This window comes from Phoca vitulina, unplaced genomic scaffold, assembly GCF_004348235.1.
Source record: "Phoca vitulina isolate PV1807 unplaced genomic scaffold, GSC_HSeal_1.0 scaffold51, whole genome shotgun sequence".
Classification (NCBI taxonomy): Eukaryota; Metazoa; Chordata; class Mammalia; order Carnivora; family Phocidae; genus Phoca; species Phoca vitulina.
Window position 1 is genome coordinate 525,518 of NW_022589754.1, and position 26,575 is coordinate 552,092.

Here is a 26,575-nt window from a genome sequence, read left to right on the forward strand (position 1 = left end):
ATCTGCCTCCTTCATCAAACCAGCATGGCAATTCCAGTGGCATTCTCTTGTCTGTCACATCAAATGCAAACACTTCTAGTTACCTTTTAGCCCCATTTTGTAGTAATTTTATCCTTCAGCTCCTTCCTGTCATTCCCCAGTTTGTGCATCCATTTTATTTATTTATTTATAAAGATTTTATTTATTTATTTGAGAGAGAGTGAAAGCGAGAGAGATCACAGAGGGAGAGGGAGAAGCAGACTCGCCGCTGAGCAGAGAGTCCAATGTGAGGCTCGATCCCAGGACCCTGAGATCATGACCTGAGCCGAAAGCAGACGCTTAACCAACTGAGCCACCAGGTGCCCCAGTTTGTACATCCATTTAATTACTCCAGTGTCTATGCACACTCTCACCTTTCTGCATTTTCTCATTACTTTTCTACCTTTTAGGATCTGTTCCCACCCCCAGCAGTCTGGCCTGTTCCTCTTCAAGGATTGACACAGGCCTAGCCATCAGATCTTCTTTCACTACACCTGACTGCTAGAAGCTATATGCTTTTAGGCAAGTGGTTTACCTTCTCTGAAATTGGTCCAGCTCTTTTAAAGGTTTCCTCTACTTTTGACATTCTGTAACTCTTCTTCCAACACATGTTGACCTCTTCTTTCAATTCCCTTATAATACTTCTAGTCTACCACAAAATAAATTCTTTATTTTTTTTTCAGTTGTTACACTTAATACTATAATTTTTCTCATTTATCTAACAGAGGGCTAAGTCTGTGCATCTACTGTGAAACTAGCATAGTACCAGTGGCTAGTTGGTTGATTTGAGCAATTTCAGTTTTATACGTAGCCCTAGGTGACTCATGTTCCAGGTTAGTACCATTAGCCTTTGAATTGAGAAAGCTTGCAGGTCTTTCCTAGGATTTGCCTAACACAAATGACTGTCCTTTGTTTTATTTTACTGTATGAATTGATACATACCATCCAATGGGGAAAAAGTGAATGTATTGGTGACTGAAGGGACCTGGGGCACTTCTTTGTGTGAACCAATTCAGTTTAAAATAAGATAGTCAGTCCTGAGCAGGGATTTGGTTTGGGGGTATGGAGAAGGTATAGAGGGTATATAGTTTAAAGAAGGAGCCCAGGAATCGCAGAGGAATAAGGCTATTTGACCTGACAGTCAATTTTTTAATAAATAGCCAAAGGAGAAAATTATTGGACATGTAATCCACAGGAAGAAAGAATATGGTTTTTGTGAGGTAATTATACATCAGCCATCTGACAAGGTTCTTTGAGAGGGGTAAATAAGGTGGGAACAAGGAGGAGTCAGTGAACATTTAGATTTTCAAAAAGCCTTTAATAGATTTTATACCAAACACTGCTTTAAAAATGTCCTCCTACCATGGGGTTGGGGATAATGTTTAGTCATGCATAGAGATCTAGTTTAAACACAGAAAAAAAGGAATGGGTGGATTCAATGAACTCCTCCTTGCATGGGGAGATTTTTACAGTAGGCTTCCTTTTGTTTTTTTTTTTTTAACATTTTTTTTTTTTTTTTTTTAAGATTTTATTTATTTACCTGAGAGAGAGAATGGGAGACAGAGAGCATGAGAGGGGGAGGATCAGAGGGAGAAGCAGACTCCCTGCTGAGCAGGGAGCCCGATGTGGGACTCGATCCAGGGACTCCAGGATCATGACCTGAGCCGAAGGCAGTTGCTCAACCAACTGAGCCACCCAGGCGCCCTTTTTTTAACATTTTTATAAATGATTGTGGACAGTCAGCATAGTAACTCTCAGCTGCTTCCCAATTTGTAATTGACACTGAGGGCTATTGTAGATAGTAAAATATCGAACTAAAGAGTATTCGCTGAAGGATTGTTTCATAAGGTTATGTGAGAAGGCAGGAGAATGGCATAAGTGACTGTAACTCTAGATGGATCCGCCCATATTTTTCAACCCATGAAAAGTTCTAGGAGTTGTTATGTAGGGATCTCAGAAAACATTAGCTTTGGGTATTCTTGTGTCTGCATTAAGAAAAACCCACACTATATAGGACATAGTCATGAAGAGCATTACAAATAAAAGTATATTACTGTCTTGATTTAAAATTGATGCTTATTTACCTGTGTTATTTGTACAATTTGAGTTTTGAAGACTAGGTAGCAAAATGGGTCAATGATTTAAATAAGAATTATTAATATAAGAAATGATTATATCATGTATAGAATGTCAAAGCAGAGAAAGAGGCAGAGAAAGGATGATAGCCCAAAGAAATCCAGAGCCTAAGTAGATTTACTACTATAGACCTTTTTTTTTTTTTAAAGATTTTATTTATTTATTTGACAGAGAGAGAGACAGCGAGAGAGGGAACACAAGCAGAGGAGGAGTGGGAGAGGGAGAAGCAGGCTTCCCACCGAGCAGGGAGCCTGATACGGGGCTCGATCCCAGGACCCTGGGATCATGATCTGAGCCGAAGGCAGACGCTTAACGACTGAGCCACCCAGGCGCTCCACTACTATAGACTTCTTTGCTACATCTTAAAAGTTTGAACCAAGGGCTTCCTTTTGAATTTGAAAGATGTCTTTTTAAATGAATTTGCTTAAGTAGATATGTGGCAGATTAAAAAGAAAATGAAGCTGCTAGTCTGTGTATTCAGACTAAAAATTTCAGTTTTATTAAAAGCTTAGTTTAGGGGCGCCTGGGTGGCTCAGTCATTAAACGTCTGCCTTCGGCTCAGGTCATGATCCTCGGGGTCCTGGGATCGAGCCCCCTGCTCCGTGGGGAGCCTGCTTCTCCCTCTCCCACTCCCCCTGCTTGTGTTCCCTCTCTCGCTGTGTCTCTCTCTGTCAAATAAATAAAATCTTTAAAAAAAAAAAAAAAAAAAAAAAGCTTAGTTTAAATTATGTTTAAAGAGTAGTTAGGAAACATTAGTGCTTTCCCATCAAAAGCTCCATTGATGTCATTGCAATAGGCTGTATTGGAGAATCGTTGAGTTGACATGGTGTTTCTGGTTTGCATACAAACCAGGGAGCTATTCTGCACATGATGTGTAGATACAGAGCCTAGGTTGTGACCCAAGCATGTAAATTGACCTCCAGTATTTTTGGAAGGCTTAATTTTTTTTTTAATATTGAATGATGAATTTTTAATTTTTTAAAATTCCAGTATAATTAACATACAGTGTAATATTAGTTTGAAGTGTACAGTGTAGTGATTCACCAATTCTACACATTACTCAGTGTTCATCATGGTAAGTATATTCTTAATCCCCTTCACTTATTTCACCCGTCCCCCCAAAGAAAAGAGAACTAGTGGAAAAAAAGACTGAATGATGACTTGTATTCTATAATTTATATTCTGGGTCCCTGGTGCAATTATTAATACAGAGCTGTTTCTGTCATATAATACATAGTTTTATTGTGACTTTTTCTGTAGAAGGTTAATTTAAGGACAGCTGGGAAAGCTGAAAAAAAATGAATACATCATCTACAGAATGTCACCAAGAACAGAGGAAGCTAGATATATGGCTAAGAGCTATAAAATAGAGGCAGTTTCTGGGTGAGTTTTCTGAAGGCTATGTATTCCTTTTGGCAGCTTTTTCTAAGTTGAGCATGATGATTATGCCTTTCAAGAATGACGGCAATGCCTAAAGGGCAATCCATCTGTTCACAACTTTTTCATGAGTGTGAAATTTGCATCAAAAGCCCCATTGGACTTAGATACTTGTGACATATAATTTCTTGAATTAGCAACAGTGCTCTGTCCTTACAGGTGCATGGTAACTTTTTGAAGGCCTGAAACTAATCTGTTCCTGGTACCCTCCTATCTAGATATTTGTACCCAGAGTATTAAGTAATGAATGGCCAGGATAGATACAGTGGTTGTTGAGGTTGGTAACAATTAGCTGGCTCTAATAATCACACCCTAGGTGGAAGAGAAGTGTTTCTGCAGAATCCTTCAAAGCTCTACCTGTACAGGGAGATTGTATCAGGCTTGAACAGTTAAATTTGATTGTTAAACATTTCAGAGGGGAGACTGCTCTCATGAATATCTGAATTACCTTAAACTTGTCTTCAGGAGGACATCTCCCTGCTACATCCAGTCCATCAGCAATTCTTGTCAGCTTTATGTCTCAAATTGTCTCCAGTGTCTCCATTTCATCTCCATTGCCACTACCCTGCTTCAAGTTGCCATCATCTCTAACTTGGTCTACTGCAAACATAACTGGCCTCCTCTTTTCCACTCTTGCCCATTGACAATTCTCTACACAGCAGCCAAGCTCATCTTTTAAAAAAATATAAATCTGATCTAGTAATTCCACTACTAGGTATTTACCCAAACACTGTGAAAACATTAATTCAAAAAGATACAGCATGGGGGCGCCTGGGTGGCTCAGTTGGTTAAGCGACTGCCTTCGGCTCAGGTCATGATCCTGGAGTCCCGGGATCGAGTCCCACATCGGGCTCCCTGCTCAGCAGGGAGTCTGCTTCTCCCTCTGACCCTCCTCCCTCTCATGCTCTCTCTCGCTCTGTCTCTCTCTCTCAAATAAATAAAATCTTTAAAAAAAAAAAAAAAAGATACAGCACCCTTATGTTTATTCAGCATTATTTACACTAGCCAAATTATGGAAGCAGCCCAAATGTCCATCGATAGATGAATAAGATATGGTGTGTGTACGTACACACTGTGTACGTACACACACACACACCCCCAACATGGATGGATCTAGAAAGTATAATGCTAAGTGAAATAAGTCAGGCAGAGAAAGACAAATACCATATGATTTCACTCATGGAATTTAAGAAAATAAAATAAATAAAAACAAAAAAGACTCATAGAGAAGAAACTGGTGTTTACCAGAGGTGAGGTAGGTGGGGAGGTACATGAAATAGGTGAAGGGGATTAAGAGTACATTTAATATGATGAGCCTTGAGTAATGTATAGAATTGGTGAATTGCTGTATTGTACACCTGAAACTAATATAACATTGTATGGTAGCTATACTGGAATTAACATTTTTTAAAGTTAAAAAAAGATATAGTCCATGGTTTCTGCGCAGACGCAAGTCAGGGTCCGGGTTTGCACTCAAACTGATCTGGACTGGCTGGAGGTCTTGTCAGGGCAGTGGCTATGGCTTGAGGGGTAGTTTTGATTTCTGTTTGCCTGAGTTATGAGATAAGCTGGCAAGAAGAGCTTAAGGAAAAATGTGAGACAAAGGTTGGTGAGTACAAGCAGGTGGGCAGTAAAGGTCAGCTCTTAGGATCTAGCTGGTAACAAAACCACTGAGAGAACAAATGCCACCATTGTGAGCAACACATATTTTCCCTAACAGGCATGACTGGAATGAAAAAAAAAAAAAAAGCCACTGAGAAGGAGTATAAAAAACATATATACATATGCAGGTGTACACTTTTGCAGTTGTGTAGATTTATGGTAGATATCAAGTAATTCTTTCCAAGAGCACAAAACACACCCTGTTCTCGTTTAAAATGAAGAGGAAATTTGTTGGATTCTGACAGTGTCCAATCATTGGACTTCTTCCTTTATGACATCCACACAAGTCGTGTGCTCGCTTCCCCAAGATGGCGGCCCCGAAGGATGGTTATGGCTTAGAAGTGGCCACCGGGAATGGGTGGCGGCTCCACCTAGGGATTACTGAGGTCGTGTTTGTGGAAGATGTAGATTCCTTCATGAAACAGCATGGGAATGAGACTGCAGCTACAGTACTAAAGAAGCTGTATGAACAGTACCAGAAGTAAAAGTGTATGGAACTCAAACCTTGCTCAAAAGAAAAGGAAGCTAAAAGGCCAGATTCCTGAAATTAAGCAGACTTTAGAAATTCTAAAATACATGCAGAAGAAAAAAGAGTCCACTGGAGACCAGATTCTTACTGGCGGTAACCTGTATTGCAAAGCTTCAATTTCTCCTACTGATAAAGTGTGTCTGTGGTTGGAGACTAATGTAATGCTTGAATATGGTATTGATGAAGCTCAGGCATTGCTGGAAAAGAATTTGTTGACTGCCACGGAGAATCTTGATTACCACAGAAGTCAGTATGGCCAGGGTTTACAATTGGGATGTAAAAAGAAGAAACGAAGATGATTCTACCAAGAACAAAGGATAATGCTGGCAATTAAAAATGTGGTTCAGGCGCCTGGGTAGCTCAGTTGGTTAAGCGTCTGCCTTCGGCTCAGGTCATGATCCCAGAGTCCTGGGATCGAGCCCCACATCGGACTCCCTGCTCCGCGGGAAGCCTGCTTCTCCCTCTCCCACTCCCCCTGCTTGTGTTCCTGCTCTCGCGCTCTCTCTGTCAAATAAATATGTGGTTCAGTTTTCCAAACATGTTATTTTAAATACCCCAAAGTTTATCCCTAAATGTTGACATGACTTTGACTGATTTTTTTTTTTTTTAACAGCAGGAACGACAATTAAAACTTAAAAAAAAAAAAGATAAACACTTTATTATAAAAACAAAATTAGTTTCAAATATTTTATGAAATTAGCAGTATTTTCATTTTTTTTATTTCCAACAAAGTAAATCTACTTTCATCTCTTTTGGTTTTTCATAAAAAAAGTCTTAGCTAAAATAGCTGAGGTATGCTATGGAAGCTGAATTCTGGACACTTTTCTTTATTGGCTGATGTTACTCTCACTTGATTTGGTTAAACCAATGTAGAGGTAGGAAAAACAGTTGAAATATTTCCAAACTTTTCTTTAGTACATATGAGGCTTTATGGCTCTCTGTTGCTGTTGTTTGTCTTATATAAATGGATTTTCATTAATTACTGTTTAGCCAATAACGATTATAATATTCTGTGCTTTTCAAGAAATGGTAATTTGCCTCCCTAAACACTAAGAGGGCTATCGAGATCCCTTTTTCTTACCCCATAGAAGTGCACAGTGTCTTTGCAATGCCAACATAAGGGAGATCTTGGCCAACATGAAATAACAAAATTCTTTAGCCACTCAAAACTCTTGGCTAAGGCAATTTTGTATTTCTTAGCAGTTGTCCAAAGCAGCTGAACAAGAATATTAAGATAAATATAAATCTGCAGTGGTTGAAAAGATTTGTGAGCTTTTTTATTCATGATAAAACCTCATAGAGTAGAAAAATTCCTGTGGAAAGCCTTTGGTACAGTGGCTAGTATTGGGTGATACAGATTCTGATAAAAACACAAATATATTATTCCATCTCCATGTAGTACAACATAGACTCGTACAGTGTTTTGTATTTGTATTTCATGATACTAAAACATTGAAGTTAAAAAAAATAACATCCACACAAACCAATCCTAAACATTCTTTACATTCTTGTGTTCCTTCTATGTAGTATATGTCCACTACTGTTAAATCGTGTTGAAAACCAGGTAATTTGTTGATGGCTTACTAAAATAAACAGTTAAAGATGCCTCTATTGCATCTTATATTTAAATATATTTTTCAGAGGCCTCATTTACCCTAAAACTTAATAGAAATTAATTTTCAAACAAAGGGATACTTAATATATACTAAAGTAGCAATGTATTTCATAAATAGTGTAATATATAATGAAAGGAGGTCTTCGTAAAAAAAATGCATTTAATTTTAGTTAAGTGGATTTCTCAGGCTTTTGTTAATACCATAATAGTCTATGGCATGATATTTTATGATTTTTTTAACTTTATACAGCTTCTGATTCTGAACTTGATCCCCTTGCTTTTCTTGGAATGTGGGAAGATATTTAAAAATTGTTTTTTCCTGAGTGGGGGGGGTTGGGGTGTGTGTGTGTGTGTGTGTGTGTGTGTGTGTGTGTGTGTGTGTAAAAACATGGACCAGTATGACTGAAATGAAAAACTCTGTAGGTCAGTCAGTTGGTTATCGCTCATCTATAGCTGCTTACAAGGAAGTTGGAAACACTGATGCTGCTACTCAGGTAACAGAGATCCCCAGGCAAATGAGAATGCTGATTGTGTGATTCACATTTTTAACTTGATGGTCCATTTTGGGACTTAACCTAATTTAGCCTATTTTTAGTGGGCCAGTAATATTTCATGTGAATGTGGCCTCTTTCAGTATCAACAGGAAATTGATGGTGAAGGTTGGACTGATTATCTCAGTCACATCAATTTCACTAAATTGGTATTCCCCTACCAACAACAGGGGTTAGAATACCACTTGGGAAATGTATCTAAACAGTCTAATAGATGATTTTTTTCTAATCCTCTGTGGGATCTGTCGAGTGCAGTGTCTCAAATAGTACCAGGTATACCAGACAATTAATAAATATCATTCTGTAACTTGGTATGTGACTGGTGAACAAGATTAGCAAGAAGGGAGAATATCTTGTAGCAGGTGCCCTGGGTAAAACTTGGAATCTAAGGGTTTTTAAGCACGTGAAATTTTGCTTGCATGCTCTAATGTGACATTTCTTATATTCTAAATTTCTCAATGGAAAAAAACCCCTGATCTATGCCATCCTGTACCAGAATGAATTATTACCTAACCTCACCTATCCTAACTAGCTTGGTCAGGTTCAGTAAAATGAATCAAACTTAGAAAGATAATAGGAGTATTATGCCATACTTGGTGAATGTCACTTATCTCTACTATTTATATTTTTCATTATAATCTGGTTATGAAATATTTCAAGAATGCTCCAGGAAGTACATAGAATAATATAAAGGTCACCATGTAGCCATTCACAGTTTTGTCAAATCTTAACATTTTGCCATATTTGTTCTCAATATATTTTTTTAAGAAACTGAACAATTGAAACTTCCATTGTAACTTTTACTCCCTCTCTTCCCAGAGATAACTACTATCCTGAATTTGGTGTTTATAATTCCTTTAAATGTTTCTGCACTTTTACTACATATTTGCATATGAAGTTTTGAAACTTTTTATAAATGACATCACTCTGAATATATTCTTCCCCAATTTGCTATTATCACTCAATTTTTATGTTTTTGCCATTTATCCATGTTGATAGATGGGAATGTAGTTCATTCATTTAAATTGCTTATAGTATTCCATTATACAATGTGAGAGGTTAAGCCAACTGTGCAGTTAGAGGATGCAGTCCCCGTAAGACTGTCCATACTTCAGCTATCCAACCCCATTTGTTGTGTCTGTTAATCCTCACTCAGGCTAAGGTATGTTTCTTCATGTATAATTTTAGATTATAAACATATCATAAGGGGATTCTGTCTGTGGCTCTTTCATGTGGCTTTGTGTAGCTCCAGAAAGTTTTAGCAATTGCTTCCACCAAGTCTCCAGAGGTACTACTGACCCAGAGCCACTTTTCTTTCATGGTGTTTTATTGGTTAAGGGTTTCTTGGATCATGTAGTATAATTTCAAACCCCCGACCTGTGTGAGGACAGACCACTGGTTATAAATACAGAGGTATAATCTTCTCCACCCAGGGCTTTGGATAAAACCATTTTTCTTTTCTCCCTTTCATGGTTAAGTGGGTTTTCACTGAAGTGTAGTCCTTTAAGGATCCAGACATTATGAGAGAATATCTCATTTTCTACTCCCTGCCTTACTTGGATCTTAAGGCCTCTCCTGTCCCTACATAAGCATTAAAACCCAAGCCCTTAGTTTCATGAGATAGGCAAACTCCTTAGAACTTCTGCAGCATTAACTCATGTGCTTACTGCTCTAGTTTTCAATTCCCAGTGTAGTTTTTGCTTACTTTTAAGGTAAGCAAAATATCCAGGGGTCTCCCAGAGTCTTCCCTGCTTGTTTCCTCCTTAAGACTTCTCTGTGGCCACTTTTTTTTTTTTTTTTTTAATTTTACAGAGAGAGAGAGAGACAGAGCGAGCTTGCATGAGTGGGGGGAGGGGCAGAGGGAGAGGAGAGAGAATCTCAGGCATACTCCCTGCTGAGCACAGAGCCTGACTCCGTTCAGTCCCCAACCATGAGATCATGATGTGAGCCAAAATCAAGAGTCAAATGCTTAACCAACTAAGCCACCCAGGTGCCCCTCTGGGGTCATTTCTGTTGGGGGTCTCAGACATTACCTCTTGAGGCTATTTGTAGTTAGTAGGTGGTTTGGGGGAATAGCTGAGCTTTAGGGATACTTTTGGCTTGATCATAATTCTAGGCTTGCACATTGTATTATTAGTACTGGTACCTCATGCTGCATCAAAATATTACTAATCTTACTTCTGAGGGGTTCTTAATACCATGACAGAGAAAATAATAAGTTATCAAAATTCTTTTTCTGTAAGATCACTTATTAAATGGAATATATTTCAAAGAAAATAATGCTACCTTAATTTTCAACTCAAGAATCCTAATTCACGCTTTCTATTCTCTTCCTAGGATGTGTGCAGTGTTTGGTGGAATCTATTGTCTTCGCCATTCAGTACAGTGCCTTGTTGTGGACAAAGAATCCAGAAAGTAAGGGTGATATAAGTTACGTTCCTATAGTTGCACCCCAAGCACAGGTGAAAGATGCTAAAGTCAATTTAAAAAAAAATGATTCTTCAAAGATCCTCCTTGGTATTAATATCATATCAACCTTGATTAAAAGTAATTTGTATTTAGATCCTCCAGAACAAAGAAAGTGAGTTCAGAATATAGAAACTAAATTAATTTCCCTGCAATATAACTATAGCTCCTGATCATCCAAGCTTGGAAGACAAATCATTTCAGCTGCCGGGGGTGGGTAGTGAGTGATGTTAGTTTTCCTTGTGGCCTTACCTCCTCTAATTGATTTTTATCAGATGACAACAAAGCCCTCTGTTATTGCATTTTTAAAAATGGAGCTCACCTAAAGACTCATGAGATTAATCTCTGCTGATAATGCATGTCACTCCCAAGAGAAAAAACACTTTAATGACTTTTTAGGTAGATTGTTGTCATAAACTATGCTACCCTGTTATCTGAGGATAAATTCTGATACAATCATACTAGGCCTGCAGACTGGTTTAGGTTTGAAATAAGAATGTACCTGCTTTTAGAAAATGCCAAGCACTATCTATTTATGTCTGTGTTTTTATGTTTCAATTATATTTTTCTAGGATTTATTATTTAGTTACTAAGATACACCCTTGTCTGAATTACACTAAGTAGTAGTCTTTGATTTCTGTGTTTAAATTAAAACTGGATTAAGTTTTAGGAGCTGTTTAAATTACTATGTATTTTTCTTTCTAGTTACGTGTTGTTAAGCATCTAACCTATATCTCTAATATGACTATTTTTAGGGGTATATAAAGAAATGGTATTGTTCAGACCATGAAATACTTTAATATCATGAACTGGAAGCTTAAAAATAGAAAATTTAAGCTGTTTTATTTTACAGTAATTTTGTATAGTCTAAGCGGCATAATTTCTTATAGACTAATTATAACACCAAAAGCTGGTATTTTGAGATATGGTGGAGAAAAATTCAAGTCTAGAACATGTAACATTTAGGCAGTGAATTTGACTTAGAAAGTAATTCTCTAGTATAAGATAATATAAACACACAGTTTAAAGGCTTGTATGTAAAGTACTTTTAGCACCTTAATGCAAAGGTACCACATAAATGAAAAATGATAATGTATAGTGAAAAATCTTTGAAGGCCCAGGATATTCATATACTGGGTCATGAATAACTCTGTGGAGGTTCATGAAGGAATTGTTGTTTTTAAGCCTCTTAGAGTCATTTTTCCTTATATAGTCATTTTGAAGCACGAATGTGTTCCCATGATGGAAAGCCAGATAGTGAATTGTTTATTTTTATTTGGTGTTTATTTACTTACATCCTTTTACCTTTTTTGGGCCCAATTCCAGTTCTACTTGTTACTCTTAGTGACAAGAAGAATTTACATGGCTCATGTTTCTTATTTTAGAAAATGGCTACATTAAGTACAGTAATAACATTTGTTCAATTAAAGGTTACATTTACCTTAACTTTGATGTAGTTTTTATTATAAACTCTGAAGAGAGGAATTCTTCCTTGCAACAAATAGCTGGGGGCCAAGGGTCTAAAGACCAAACATTGGTAGTTTTCAAATTTTAATGTGCCTAAGAATCACCAGGTAAACTTGTTCTGTTCTTGTTTTTGTTTTAAGGGAGATTTCTGTGCCTCACCCTCAGAGAGTGAAATTGGATAATGTGGTTAGAATGGAGTCAGGAACTTGCAGTTTTGAGGAACACCCCAAATGAATCTAATGTAGGTGCTCCATAGATGACACTAAGAAACACTGATCTGTAAAGTAAAGTTCAGGATCTAGCCAGTATTCTAGGATAGAGTGGGAGCTTTAGATCTTAATTCATTCTAGGCCCTTATGAAAATGATTCTTCCAGATCTATTGGAGTCAAATATGAATCTTATTTATTTTTTTGTTTTTTGTTATTTTCTTTAAGCTATAAATGTGTTTTTTTCCCCCAAGTTTTTATTTAAATTCCATCTAGTTAACATAAAGTGCAGTATTAATTTCAGGTGTAGAATTTAGTGATTCATCACATACAGTACCCGATGCTCATCACAAGTGCCCTCCTTATAGCTATCACCCGTTTAACCCATCCCACCTCCCCTCTAATAACCATCAGTTCTCTATAGTTGGTCTGTTTCTTGGTTTGTCTCTCTTTTATTCCCGCCTATGTTCATTTATCTTGTTTCCTAAATTCCACATATGAATGAAATCATATGGTGTTTGTCTTTATCTGACTGACTTATTTCGCTTATCGTAATAGTCTCTATCCATGTCATTGCCAATGGCAAGATTTCATTCTTTTTGATGGTTAATATTCCATTGTGTATATATATATATACCACATCTTTATCCATTCATCAATTGATGGACATTTGGGCTCTTTCCATAAATTGGCTATTGTTGATAATGCTGCTATAAACATCGGGTGCATATAGCCCTTTGAATCAGTATTTTTCTTTCCTTTGGGTAAATACATAGTAGTGTAATTGCTGTGTCTTAGGGTAGTTCTATTTTTAACTTGGTGAGGAACCTCTACACTGTTTTGCAGGGTGGCTGCACCAGTTTGCATTCCCACCAACAGTGTAAGAGGGTTCCCCTTTCTCTACATCCTCACCAACAGCTCTTGTTTCCTGTATTGTTAATTTTAGTCATTCTCACAGGTGTGAGGTAATATCTCATTGTAGTTTTGATTTGTATTTCCCTGGTGGTGAGTGATGTTGAGTATCTTTTTATGTCTCTTGGCCATCTGTGTGTCTTCTTTGGAAAAATGTCTGTTTGTGTCTTCTGCCCATTTTTTAACAGGATTATTTGTTTTTTGGGGTGTTGAGTTTGATAAGTTCTTTAAATATTTTGAATACTAATCCTTCCTCAGATAAGTCATTTGCAAATATCTTCTCCCACTCCGAAGGTTGCCTTTTAGTTTTATTGATTGTCTCCTTCGCCATGCAGAAGCTTTTTATTTTGAGGAAGTCTCAGTAGTTTATTTTTGCTTTTGTTTCCCTTGCTTCAGGAGACATATCTACAGCCAGTGTCAAGGAGGTTACTGCCTCTGTTCTCCTCTAGGATTTTAATGGTTTCCTGTCTCACAGTTAGGTCTTTAATCCATTTTGAATTTATTTTTCTGTATGTTGTAAGAAAGTGGTCCAGCTTCATTCTTTTGCATACTGCTATCCAGTTTCCCCAGTACCATTTGTTAAAGATACTGTCTTTTTTCCATTGGATATTCTTGCCTGCTTTGTTGAAGATTACTTGACCATATAGTTGTGGGTTCATTTCTGGGTTTTCTATTATGTTCTATTGATTTATGTGTCTGTTTTTGTGCCATTTCCATGTTGTCTTGATCACTACAGCTTTGTAATATAACTTGAATACTGCAGTTGTAATGCTCCAGCTTGCTTTTCTTTTTCAAGATTGCTTTGGCTATTTGGGGTCTTTTGTGGTTCCATACAAATTTGAAGATTCTTTGTTGTAACTCTGAAAAATGCTGTTGGTATTTTGATAGGGATTGCATTAAATGTGTAGGTTGCTTTGGATAATATAGATATTTTAACAATATTTGTTCTTCCAATCCATGAGCGTGGAATGTTTTTCCATTTCTTTGTGTCATCTTCAGTTGCTTTCATAAATGTTGCATAGTTTTCAGAGTACAGAGCTTTTACCTCTTTATGTTTATTCCTAGATATCTTATGGTTTTTGGTGGTATTGTAAATGGGATCGATTCCTTGATTTCTCTTTCTGCTGCTTCATTATTGGTGTATAGAAGTGCAACAGATTTCTTTTTGTTGATTTTCTATCCTATGACTTTACTGAATTCATGTACCATTTCTAGCAATTTTTTGGTGGAATCTTTTGGGTTTTCTATATATATAGTATCATGTCATCTGCAAATAGTGAAAGTTTGACTTCCTCCTTGCTGATTTGGATGGCTTTTATTTCTTTTTGCTGTCTGCCGAAACTAGGACTTCCAGTACTATGTTGAGTAGCAGTGGTGAGAGTGGACATCCCTGTCTTGTCCCTGACCATAGAAGAAAAGCTCTGTTTTTCCCCATTGAGGAAGATATTAGCTGTGGGTTTTTCGTATATGGCCTTTATTATGTTGAAGTATGTTCCCTCTATCCTATTTTGTTGAGGGTTTTTATCATGTTGTACTTTGTCAAATGCTTTTTCTGCATCTATTGAAAGGATTCTTACCCTTTCTTTTATTAATGTCGTGTATCATGTTGATTGATTAGCAAATATTGAACTGCCCTTGGAGCACAGGAATAAATTCCACTTGATCGTAGTGAATGATTCTTTTAATGTACTGTTGGATTCGATTTGCTAGTATTTTGTTGAGAATTTTTTTTTATCTATGTTCATGAGGGATATTGGCCTATAGTTTTCTTAATTAGTGGAGTCTTAGTCTGGTATTGGAATCAGTGTAGTGCTGGCCTCACAGAATGAATTTGGAAGTTTTCCTTCCATTTCTAGTTCTTGGAGTGGTTTGAGAAGAATAAATATTAACTATTTTTTAAGTGTTTGGTAGAATTCCACTGGAAAGCCATCTGGCCCTGGACTTTTGCTTATTGGGAGATTTTTGATTTTTTGGCCCTGACTCAGTTTCTTTGCTGGTTATTGGACTGTTCAAGTTTTCTATTTTTCTCTCTTCAGTTTTGGTAGTTTATATGTTTCTAGGAATTTATCTGTTTCTTCCAGGTTGTCCAATTTGTGGACGTATAGTTTTTCATAATATTCTCTTATAATTGTTTATATTTCTCTGGTGTCAGTTGCTATTTTTCCTCTCTCATTTGTGATTTTATTTATTAGGGTGCTTTCTCTTTGATAAGTCTGGGGTTTATCAATTTTTAAAATTTTTTCAAAGAACCAGCTCCTGGTTTCATTTATCTGTTCTATTGTTTTTTTTAGTTTCTGTATCATTTATTTCTGCTCTAATCTTTAGTATTTCTCTTCTTCTGATGACTTTAGGCTTCATTTGTTGTTCTTTATCTAGCTCTATTAAGTGTAAGGTTAGGTTATTTGAGATTTTTCTTGCTTCTTGAGGTAGGTCTGTATTGCTGTATATTTCCCTCTTGTGACTGCTTTTGCTGCATCCCAAAGGTTTGGACCATTATGTTTTCATTTTCATTTGTTTCCATGTATTTTTTTAAACTTCTTCTTTAATTTCCTGTTTGACCCATTCATTCTTTAGTACCCTTTAGCCTCCATGTATATGTGGTCTTTCCAAATTTTTTCTTATGGTTGACTTCAAGTTTCGTAGTGTTGTTACCATAATTATGCATGGTATGTTACCTGGTATGTGATCTGTTCTGGAGACTGTCCCATGTGCACTCGAAAAGAATGTGTATTCCCCTGCTTTAGGATGAAAAATTCTGAATATATCTATTAAGTCCATCTGGTCCAGTGTGTCATTCAGAGCCACTGTTCCCTTCTTAATTTTCTGCTTAGATAATCTATCCATTGCTCTAAGTGGGGTGTTAAAGTCCTCTACTATTATTGTATTATTATCAGTGAGTTCCTTTATGTTTGTTATTAGTTGTTTTATATATTTGAGTGCTCCCAAGTTGGGGATGTAAATATTTACAGTTGTTAGATCTTCTTGTTGGATATTGCCCTTTATTATGATATAGTGCCCTTTTTCATCTCTTATTAAAATCTTTGGATTAAAGTCTCATTTGTCTGATAGAAGTATTGCTACTCTGGCTTTCTTTTTCCATTTGCATGAGAAATGTTTCTCCATCCCCTCACTTTCAATCTGCAGGTGTCTTTAGGTATAAAATGAGTCTCTTATAGGTAGCATATAGATGTGTCTTAGGTAATCCATCCTGACACCCTTTGTCTTTTGATTGGATCATTTAGTCCATTTACATTCAGAGTAATTATTGGTAGATATGAATTTAGTGCCATCTTATTATTTGTTTTGTCATTGTTTCTGGAGATTTTCTCTGTTCCTGTATAGTCTTTTCATTTTTGGTCTTTCCTTCCCACTCAGAGAGTTCCCTTTAATATTTTTGCAGGGCTGGTTTAGTGGTCATGAACTCCTTTAGTTTTTGTTTGGGAAACTCTTTATCTCTCCTATTCTGAATGATAGCCTTGCCGGATAGAGTATTCTTGGCTGCAGATTTTTCCCATTCCGCAGTTTTAATTTATCATGTCCCTCTCTTCTAGCTTGTCACGTTTCTGTGGAGAGATCTGCAGCTAGCCTTATGGGTCTTCCTTTGTTTGTTAGGGATTTCTTTTGTCTTACTGCTTTTAGGATTTTTTCTTTATCACCATATTTTGCAAATTTACCTATAATATATCTTGGTGTTGGCCTGCTTTTGTTGATTTTGATGGGAGTGCTCGCTGTCTCCTGGATCTGGATGTCTGTTTCCTTACCCAGATTGGGCAGGTTTTCAGCTATTATTTCCTCAAATAAACCTTCTGTCCCCTTTGCTCACTCTTCTCTTCTGGGACTCCTATGCTACAAATGCATTATGTTTAATGGAGCCACTGAGTTCCCTAAGTCTATTCCCATGATACTAATTCTTTTTTCTCTCTTTTGTTCAGTTTCATTATTTTCCATTATTCTGTCTTCCATTATCACTTTTTCGTTCCTGTGCTGCTTCCATGCTTGTGGTCATAATATCCTGTCTGTTTACAATCTCAGTTATTGCATTTTTCATTCTAAGTGATTGTCTTTTATGTCTGTCGTAAGGGCCTCCCTGAAGTCTCCATTCTTTTCTTGAGCCCAGTCAGTATCCTTATGATTATTGCTTTAAATTCTCCATGCAGGCATATTACTTTATGTGTTTCAAATAGATCTCTGGCTGTGACCTCTTCTTGTTTCGTTTGGGATGAATTCCTCCATCTTGGCCTTTTGTCTAAGTCTCTGTCTTCTTCTTTGTGTTAGAAAAGCCCATTATGTGTCCTGCTCCTGAGAGTAATGGCTTTATGAAGAAGAGGTCATACAGTGTCCAGGACCTGGTGCTTCAGGGAGTATCTCTGGTGTGTGCTGGGTTTCACTCTGCTGCTGTGTTTTGGCTTTTCTGCAGAGGATCTCCTTGCCTGCAGTGGGGATTGTTTGGTCCTTGGGCAGAGTGTGGCAAGTTTTAACTAGGGTAGTGCTCTGGTCTGCTTGTTAAATGAGACCTGATGCTACTTCCTCTAGAACTGAAGCCTTGCAGAACTCTCTGGGAAATGTGGTGTTTTCAAGGTTTTCTGCTGGTCTTCTGGGGAAGGGGCCTGCTGTGTTGGGACTTAGGGACACTTGCCTGAGAAAGTGGTACAGGCAGAGTTCAAGGGGGTGGGACTTGGTATAAACAGGTTAGTCTGACAGTGTTGGCACTGTGCTGTTGACTAAAGCTTGTTTATGCTGAGTGGCTGGGGAGGGAAATGGTGCCAGCCAGCTCCTTTATCCCCAGAGAGGGATCTCAGTGCTTATTGCTCTCAGAGAACCACTTTCAGAAGAGCATGTGTCCCAAGCATTTTTCAGATCACTGTTTTCATACTGTCTCTGGGTTGCTTGCTTGCCTGGAGCAATGCCCTGCACTTTGGGCTCTATCCCAGCCAAACATGCAGACTTTTATTTTTTTATTTTTTTAAGATTTTTATTTATTTATTTGACAGAGACACAGCGAGAGAGGGACACAAGCAGGGGGAGTGGGAGAGGGAGAAGCAGGCTTCCCGCTGAGCAGGGAGCCCAATGTGGGGCTCGATCCCAGGACCCTGGGACCATGACCTGAGCCGAAGGCAGCCGCTTAACGACTGAGCCACACAGGTGCCCCCGCAGACTTTTATTTTATTATTTATAAAATCAATTAATTAACATATAGTATATTATTAGTTTCAGAGGTAGAGTTTAGTGATTCATCAGTTGCATATAACACCCAGTTTTCATTACATCACGTGCCCTCCTTAATGCTCATCACCCAGTTACCCCATCCCCCCAACCCACGTTCCCTTCAGCAACCCTCTGTTTGTTTCCTATAGTTAAGAGTCTCTTATGGTTTGTCTCCCTCTCTGATTTCATCTTATTTTATTCTTCCTTCCCTTCCCCTATGTTCATCTGTTTTGTTTCTTAAATTCCACATATGAGTGAAATCATATATTTGTCTTTCTCTGACTGACTTATTTCACTTAGCGTAGTACCCTCTAGGTCCATCCACATCATTGCAAATGGCAAGATTTCATTCTTTTTGATGGCTGAGTAATATTCCACTGTATATTCCACCTGTTCTCTATCCATTCATCTGTCAGTGGACATCTGGGTTCTTTCCGTATTTTGGCTATTGTGGACATTAAGCATGTAGACACTTAAAAGTCCAAACTTTAGGGAAGTGCTGTGGTGGGAGCCTGTTCTGGTCTTTGGAGGAGGGTCTCGCAGTGTTGGGAGGCCTGCACGTTTGACTGAGAAGGGCAGTTGCACAGAGCACAGAGGAATGGGATTTGGAGCAAGTAGGCTAAACTAAGCCAGTTGGGGGCAAGAAGCCCTTAGAAGGTGTCTCTGCCTATGGTGGGGGGTGGTGGAGGGAAATGGTGACTACTGCTGGTTCACCACCCCACCCCACCCCCGCCGGGAGAGGAGGAGAGGTGTCTCTGTGAATGCCGCCTCTCACATAGGTGCTCCAAGAAGAGAGAACAGTCTCCCCTTGGGCCTTAGGTGATCCTCAGATGAGCTGTCTGCCCTCAGGTTGTTTACCTGTCATCTCTCCAGGAGTAGGGCAGTGCCCTCAGGGCTCTATCACAGCCAATCCAGAAGTCCTCTAAAACTGCAGTCTTTGAGCCCAGTTGGTTGCAAAAACTCACAAAAATCAACCCCTCTCATTTTCCCAGCCAGTGGCTTTGGGGAAGTGTTCTCCTTGTGAGTTTCTCTCTGTGCTCCTTTCTTTCTCTTACCTTTCTGTGCAACCAGGGCTTCCTCCCTTCCACAGCACCTGTGATCCATTTCTCCCCCAAACCACGTCTCTGGACTTCCTACCTTCCTGGATGTGGCCTCTTCTCTCCCTGTAGTTGTGGAGTTTATTCTTTCAGTCCTCAGGTCAATTTCTTGCGCATTCAGAATGATTTGATAGTTACCTAGTTATGTTTGAGGGAAGAGAGAAGCCTAGGTTCCTTCTGCTAAGTCACAAACAAGCTCCTCTCCTGAATTTTAAATAGCAGACATACTGCTACTTACTTAACATTTTGTTTTATGTCTTCATGGAAAGACCTCAAACATAACAATTATTGCCCAATAACTCCTAAGGCAATCATGGTCAGGTAGCCCTTGAATGAGAGAAAACCTGGAACTCCATCACTGCTGTGAATGACAGTGAGCAAGTCACTTTTCTCTGGGCCAGTTCCTTTATCTGTAAGATGAGTTAGATGAACTCTCCAGTAATCATTGAGTTTACTCCCATATATAACGTGCTTTGACTGTGTTAATAAAAGTACTTAGAAAGTACTTAGTTTTTCCTTAGCATTTATAAATAAATTATCCCAACATGATTTATAAGCTTAAATATAGACCATTCTTACGTACTAGGTAATCTTCAGTCCCAGTGAGAAATAAAAAAAAACTTCTATGGATATAAATGAAATAGCAAAATGTCTACTTAGACCATCATATTATTTTATTAGACCTCCCATTTTCCAATGAATTTTTTTTTTATTGCCCATCTTGGTTGTTTAAGATACAGCCATTTTGGATTCTGCTTGTGATTCTCTTACTTGAACATTTATTCCAAGCCACAATTATTTACTTCCTTAAGAATAGAACAGTTTTTAAATTTGACCTGCATTCATAGTATTCATGATATCTCCAGTAGTCTCACGATAGTGTGTTGCTTAAGTAATCTTTAAAAGTTTTAAGAGACCACCAGTACTTAAAAATTTTAAATTCATCCCTTCAGTAATAATTACCAAATTTATAATTTTTTGCCTTTTTAATAAGAATCCCATTTTGTGAAGTCAAACAGTCTCTATAAATATCTAAAGCTAGCATTGATTAAAGTTGACTCGGGCTAATTTATCTTTCCCAAACACTGCTTTCATGTTCAAAATCAAATACTTAAGAGAGCTACCAGTAATAGTGTTGCAGGATTACAGGGTTCTTGTCTCATGGAGTTGAAGAATGAATCTCGTGGACGCAAACGGTTGAAGTGAAGTGAAAGTTTATTAAGTGAAGGTGAGAGCAGAAAGGAAAGAAAACTCTTCTAGAGTGTGAGGGGGCCTGAATGGATTGCCACTGAGGGCTTTTAGTGGCAGTCTTTTATTGAGAACTGACTGGGAAGCTTGTTTCCTTGAGATTCTTGTGCCATCTTGGTTTGTTCCCTTATCTCTTGTTCAGCTTCTTCTCAGCATCTCCACCTGCCGGGAATAGTTTTAGAGCCTAGTCAGGGGAGTCAGGGGCCTCCTATCTCTCCTGCCTATACCTTAACCCCTTCCCTATTTATGAGACAGGACCTGTGGGCAGAAAGAGCTATACTGGAATTGTGAGGAGTGACTGTATATTTTTTAATTAGTGGGGGCTAGGGATAGCACAAGTCTCCAGGGAATCCGGAAGCAAGGCTATCAGGACCTTGAGGGGCCAGCTGCTGCCAAGATAAGGTTACTTTGAAACATGAAGGCACTAAGGCAGCCATGAGTTCGTTGAGGAAGATCACGCTCTGAATGTTTCAGGTACCTATCAGTGGGCTGCTGTAAGGAGATTTTAATTTAAGTTACATTTCTTTTGCCTTTGTTTCCCACATTAATAGGAGTTAATTTGTCAGGACTTGACTATAAAGTGAGGGATAATTTTTTGAGGGAAAAAATCTTGAACTTAATATTTAGACATATCCAACATACATTTCTTTTTAAGGAACCCAAGTTGACTTAAACTTTAAATTGTTTATTTTAAGTGTAATTAGAATATTAATAAAGAAATCAGCAATGATTTGCATTTGTCTCCTTATGGTCTTAGATTGCTCTCTTTTCCTGTTTTTCTGTGTGGAACACTTGGCATTCCCTTTGGTGTAGTGAAGAACTATTCATGCTTGAGTTCTAAGGTCTAAGTTTATTTCCTGATTCCACAGGCTAGATCAGAACCCTCTGCTGGCCCCCTGAGCCAGATCCCCTTGTATGATTGTAAATTCCGTGTAAGAAAAGTCAGGATCTCATGACTATATGTCCAGAAGCAAAGCAGCTTCATATCACCCATTATACTCGGTAGCTGTGTGTTAAATGAATGAATGAATCTTAAAAATCTGATGATAATCTTCTGGTGATTTCTTTTCACCATCCATTGAGTAAAGCTGTAGAAGCATAAACGATCATAGCATTGAATTCAGTGTGGTGATTACACATCAATGTATTGTACAAACTTTGAAAGAAGAAATATAGAATATTAACCATACTTACTTTCAGATAGGTCTTATTTTTCATTTTTGTTTAGTTTGCTTTTCCTGAGAGCCACATTGACTGTGCTCTCTTTGCTATATTATCCATTGGCTCTGCTTTTCAGTTTTCAGAGGACAGATATCAACAATTCTTTTCTATATCCTGTCACTAAATTCTAATACTGGACCCCTCTGTTGACTGTTTCTAGAAACACTGAATGCTCTTATTGAGCAGCTTTCTTTTTCTTTGCAGCTGTGTTGACTGTGTAAAACTCCTATAAAGCAGATCTGTCCATTTAGCAGTATAGTATTTGATACTGGGGTAGGGTATGGATGACCTTGGACTAGATATTGTCTGTAACCAGTAGTCTGAATCTAATTACTTCAGCTGCTGTTCTTTTGTTCTTTTGTACTTCAGCTGTCTCACTTGCTAGAATTCCTGCTGTGAGTATTTCTTAGAGATATCTTTTTTTTCTGATGTCAGGAATAACTATACCTTTTCCAGATACTTGGATGTTAGTAATGAATAGTATGTTAGAGCATGTGGGGTGACTGATCTTACTACCATTAGTCATTGTAGGAAAATTGCTGAATTTCTGATTTTAGCATGTCTCATTTGCAAAATGGTAGTGATAATATTCTATACATTTAACCTCTAGCAACCTCCAACCTCCATGCTAGTTGCTATGGGAATAACGGGATGAATAAAGCATGTACCTTGCCTTCGTGTACAAAGAGAGCAATAAACAGAGAAGTCTATAAAGTCAGATAGACCTGGATCTATATCCCGGCTTCCCCACTTACTAACTGAATGGACTTTAAAAGTTGTTTAACCTCCCTGTGCTCCAGTTTCTGTATAAAGTAACTACCTTATTTGGTTATTATGATTATTAACAAATAAAGCAGGTAGAACCATTTGTTACACATAGTAAGAGCTCAGTACATGTTAGCTAGTTGCAATTGTTAATGTAATTGGATACTTTGGAATCCCATGGAGGAGGTATATCCTGAAGATCCTTCTGTGCCGAAGCTAAGGACTTTGGACTGTTATCAGTGGTGGTTTTAAGTGGGTATATAACACGATTAGATTTGCAGTTTAAGTTATCAATTCTGGCAGTGATTTGGAAGAAACACTTTGATGATAAGAGATTCTTTTACCTCCTAAATCAGAGATTCTGAATCTTTGGTTTTGTCTCCACACTGTTCACATGCACGGAATACTTCCATTGCCTATCCATCCATTACCCATCCATGCAACAAGTATTAGTTGTTTTCTTTGTCTCATGCACTAGGAATATAGCTGAGAACAAGACAATCATGGTCTTTGTTTGCATGGAGCTTAGAGTCTACTGGGGGACATTAAAGAAAAATAAATTAATGAGATAATTACACATTGAGATCTTTTCATTATGCAGATCTAGCTCTGTCCCTCCCTGTGTAAAAAGCTTCAGTGGCTTTATATCACTTCTGAATAAAGTGTAAGACCCTTTTACATGACATGTGAGGCTCTGGGATCTGGCCTCTGCTCATCTCTCTTCCCTCCCTGCTTCCATTTTATTGTCATTTAACACTGAACTGTATGTGGATCCCTGTACTTTTCTCATTTGCCTCTGTACCCCTGCAAATGCTGCCCTTCTACCTGAAATGTTCTTCTTATTTGCTTGCTTAACTAGTTTTCATCCTTTAAAAGCAGCTAATGTTACCACTTTCTCTGAGGAGCATTCCCTGATACTCCACCTTTACCCCCTAAGTTTAGTTAGATATCTTCCCTTAGGACTCTAATGATGTCCTGTCCTCATTTCTTAACCCTGGACTTGGGTATTATCTTACAATTGCCTGTGTCTGCATCTTCATTATATTGGGAGCTCCTTAAGGATAAGATATTTTTATTCTTATATCTTAGAACAGTGCTTGGCACATGATTGTTATGCCGTCATTTACATCAAACAAATGAGCTACTGACTTGCTAGCAGTCCATTATCTTATTAGACTAAACACAAGTCTAAGGCAGTATAGTAGAGATGAAGAAAAGAAGCTAGTTTCAAGAAATCTTTATAAGGTAGAATCAAAATTGAGTAGCAGATTAGATATGGGAAGAAAGTTTCTAAGCTAGGGAACCTGACTGCTGGTCATGTCATTACATGAGATAGGTATTCCAAGGGGGGAAACAGGTAAGGAGTCATGATGAACTCATTTTGGGGTATGCTAGGTTTATTTATTTTATAAAAAGATTTTATTTATTCATTTGAGACAGATAGGGCATGAGCAGGCAGAGAGGCAGAGGGAGAGGGAGAAGCAGACTACCCGCTGAGCCAGAAGCCAGATGTGGGGCTTGATCCCAGGACCTGGAGATCATGACCTGAGCCAAAGGCAGACACTTAACCATCTGAGCCACCCAGGTGCCCCAGGGGTATGCTAGGTTTAAAAAGGGTTTGGAGTCTATCCAGAAACACATTGAGAAACACAGAAAGAAATAGATAAGACACAGTTAAAAATATGGATACAGAGCTTGGGATTGGTCAGAACACAGAATCATAGATTTGGAGTTATCTATCTGTTAATGTATTTGAAACTATTGGAGTGGATTTTTACCCAAGAAAAATGAATGATAAGCATTTTGGAATCGTTTTATTGAAGAGGTGACATTTGAACTAACGTGTTTTAGAAAGCATGGAAGGGCATAGTGAATAGAGAGAATTATTTTGTTTCCTTCAATGATTGGGGATCTTCAGTTTTTCTTAATTATGTATTTTTTATTATTTCATGTGATTGCTGCATTTCTTATCATACAGTTAGTTGGGATATTCTGAAAATCATAGACATTGGATACTTGTTATAATGTTATATTTCTCTTCTGGGCCAAATTTCAGATAAAGAGTTTTCATCTTGCTGAGCATTTTCTTCCTTATCATTTTGCTGTATATGTCCTCATATCATTGAACCAAGAATTGAATAACTGTTGTGATTTTTGATTTGGAAAACTCACCTCTAGAAATGTTCTGTCTGGACTCAGTGATTCTTACGATCCGCTTGGTCCTTGTGTCTCTGTAATTGAGAACTCCTATCGTGTTCCTCCTCAGTTTACTATTTATGAAGCTCAGCAAGGCCCTCAACTAAATCCAGAATACTGTTAATCTTTAATGGCTTCCTCAGGTTTATGTGGAAGGGTGTTTTAATGTCTCTGGCAGTACTGTTTCATTGTGCTATTTTCCATTACTTAAGTGTCACCTAATTTTTTATATTAATCTTTATAATACAAAGTCTAAGTCTCGGTCCCAAATTAATATTCCTTTCTTCATTTTTCTCCTAATTAGGCCTAATATATGATAGTAAGTCAAGTATCTGGGGGGAAAACAAACCTTATTCCTTACTTAAACATGCTTTGGTTTGAACAGCCTTGCTCAGGCCTAGAGCCTTAGTACTTCAGAGTGAGACTATCAGGTGAGTTGTTACCATCATCTACCACATTGGGCATATGTGACCATCACATCAATTTCTGCAGAAATCACCTTTTTTTTTTTTTTTTTTTTTGTAGCAATAGCTCTTGACTTTTCTCTACCTAGCACAGCCTAAAACTACAACAGTAACAGTGGCATGCTCGACAGTGATTTTTCCCCGGGATTTGGGAGTTTATCAGAATCTCCAGGGGTACTTATAATTTGAAAAAGTCCCCCAGGTGTGATTCTGATTTGCTCCCTCTTCCTCCTCCTTCTCCTCCTCCTCCTCTTCTGAGAATCACTGTTTCATCTAGAAAGCTTCAGCATAAGTAGGCACATTTATTGGTATATTGACCTATATACTCCCTAATCCTCCTACACCCTTACCTCCCTTTTGAGTGGTACTAGTAGTTCTTTATAATACCATAACTTCTGAAACCAGTTTCTACCTGTCACCAAGGGTGTAGCCACCACCAAAGCAGCGCTGTTAGTGTTTGGAAGCCTACAAAACAAGATCTCCAGTAGCTTGAGGGCCAGATTTAATGGTGTGGTTTATTTAAATGGGAGTCCTTTGCGAAGACTTAGACTAAGAGTCCAGGATTTATACTAACACCAACCTTCCCCCCCCACCAATTTTATTCCAACATTTTATGATGAAAATTTTCAAATCTACACCAATGTTGAAAGAATTCCAGGATGAATATTTGTATATCCACAACCCAGATTCTATAATTAACATCTTAATATATTACTTGCTTAATCATGTTTCTACCCAAATATTTATTCCTCTATCCATCTGTTCACCTTTCTTAAGAATTTCACTAAGTAAATTCCAGATATCAATACAATTTCCCCTAAATACCTTGGCATGCCTATCATTAAGAGTTTAATATTTATTTATAGCCTTTCCTTTTGAAGTAAAATTTACATACAGTGAAGTGCCCAAATCTTAAGTGCTCAGTAGCTGAGTTTTGATAAATGACAAATCTGAATAACCCAAATCCCTATCAAGATATAGATTATAACACCCTCTTTTTTTCTGCCCAGATTATTCCCTCTTGACTTCTATAGTTTCTGACTTAAAGGTAAGAAAAAGGCTTGTCAGTGCTTCCAGGACAAATAGGGATCAGTGTTTAATGATGGATCAGCAGATTTCTCTTCTCCATTGCCTAAAGTACCTTGTGTTTTAAATTGTATGTGAATGTATTAAAACAGGATACTGAGTAAGTAACTTATCTTTTCAGTTTTTAAATAATTATTTTGGAAAATACTATATCTAGGTATAAATACCTTATATCTGTTCAGTTAAGTATTTTATAACGCAAAAGCTCTAGTTTAATGAAATGTGAGGACATATGCATAGAAACAACTGGGGAAGAGAAAGGAATTGGAGGTGAGATGGGAAAAAAATCAAAT

The 26,575-nt window shown here is 37.8% G+C and overlaps 1 protein-coding gene and 1 pseudogene across 3 annotated transcripts in view; both read left to right on the forward strand.

Moving 5' to 3' along the window:
• CHM (CHM Rab escort protein) overlaps positions 1-26,575 on the forward strand; it is a 206,495-nt gene that overhangs the window by 112,921 nt on the left and 66,999 nt on the right. For all 3 annotated transcript variants that reach the window (XM_032387919.1, XM_032387917.1, XM_032387918.1), the window contains one exon: positions 10,286-10,363. In XM_032387919.1, the coding sequence (XP_032243810.1) occupies positions 10,286-10,363 (78 nt within the window). The remainder of the gene's footprint in view (positions 1-10,285; positions 10,364-26,575) is intronic.
• Positions 4,989-6,103, forward strand: LOC116621803 (annotated as a pseudogene).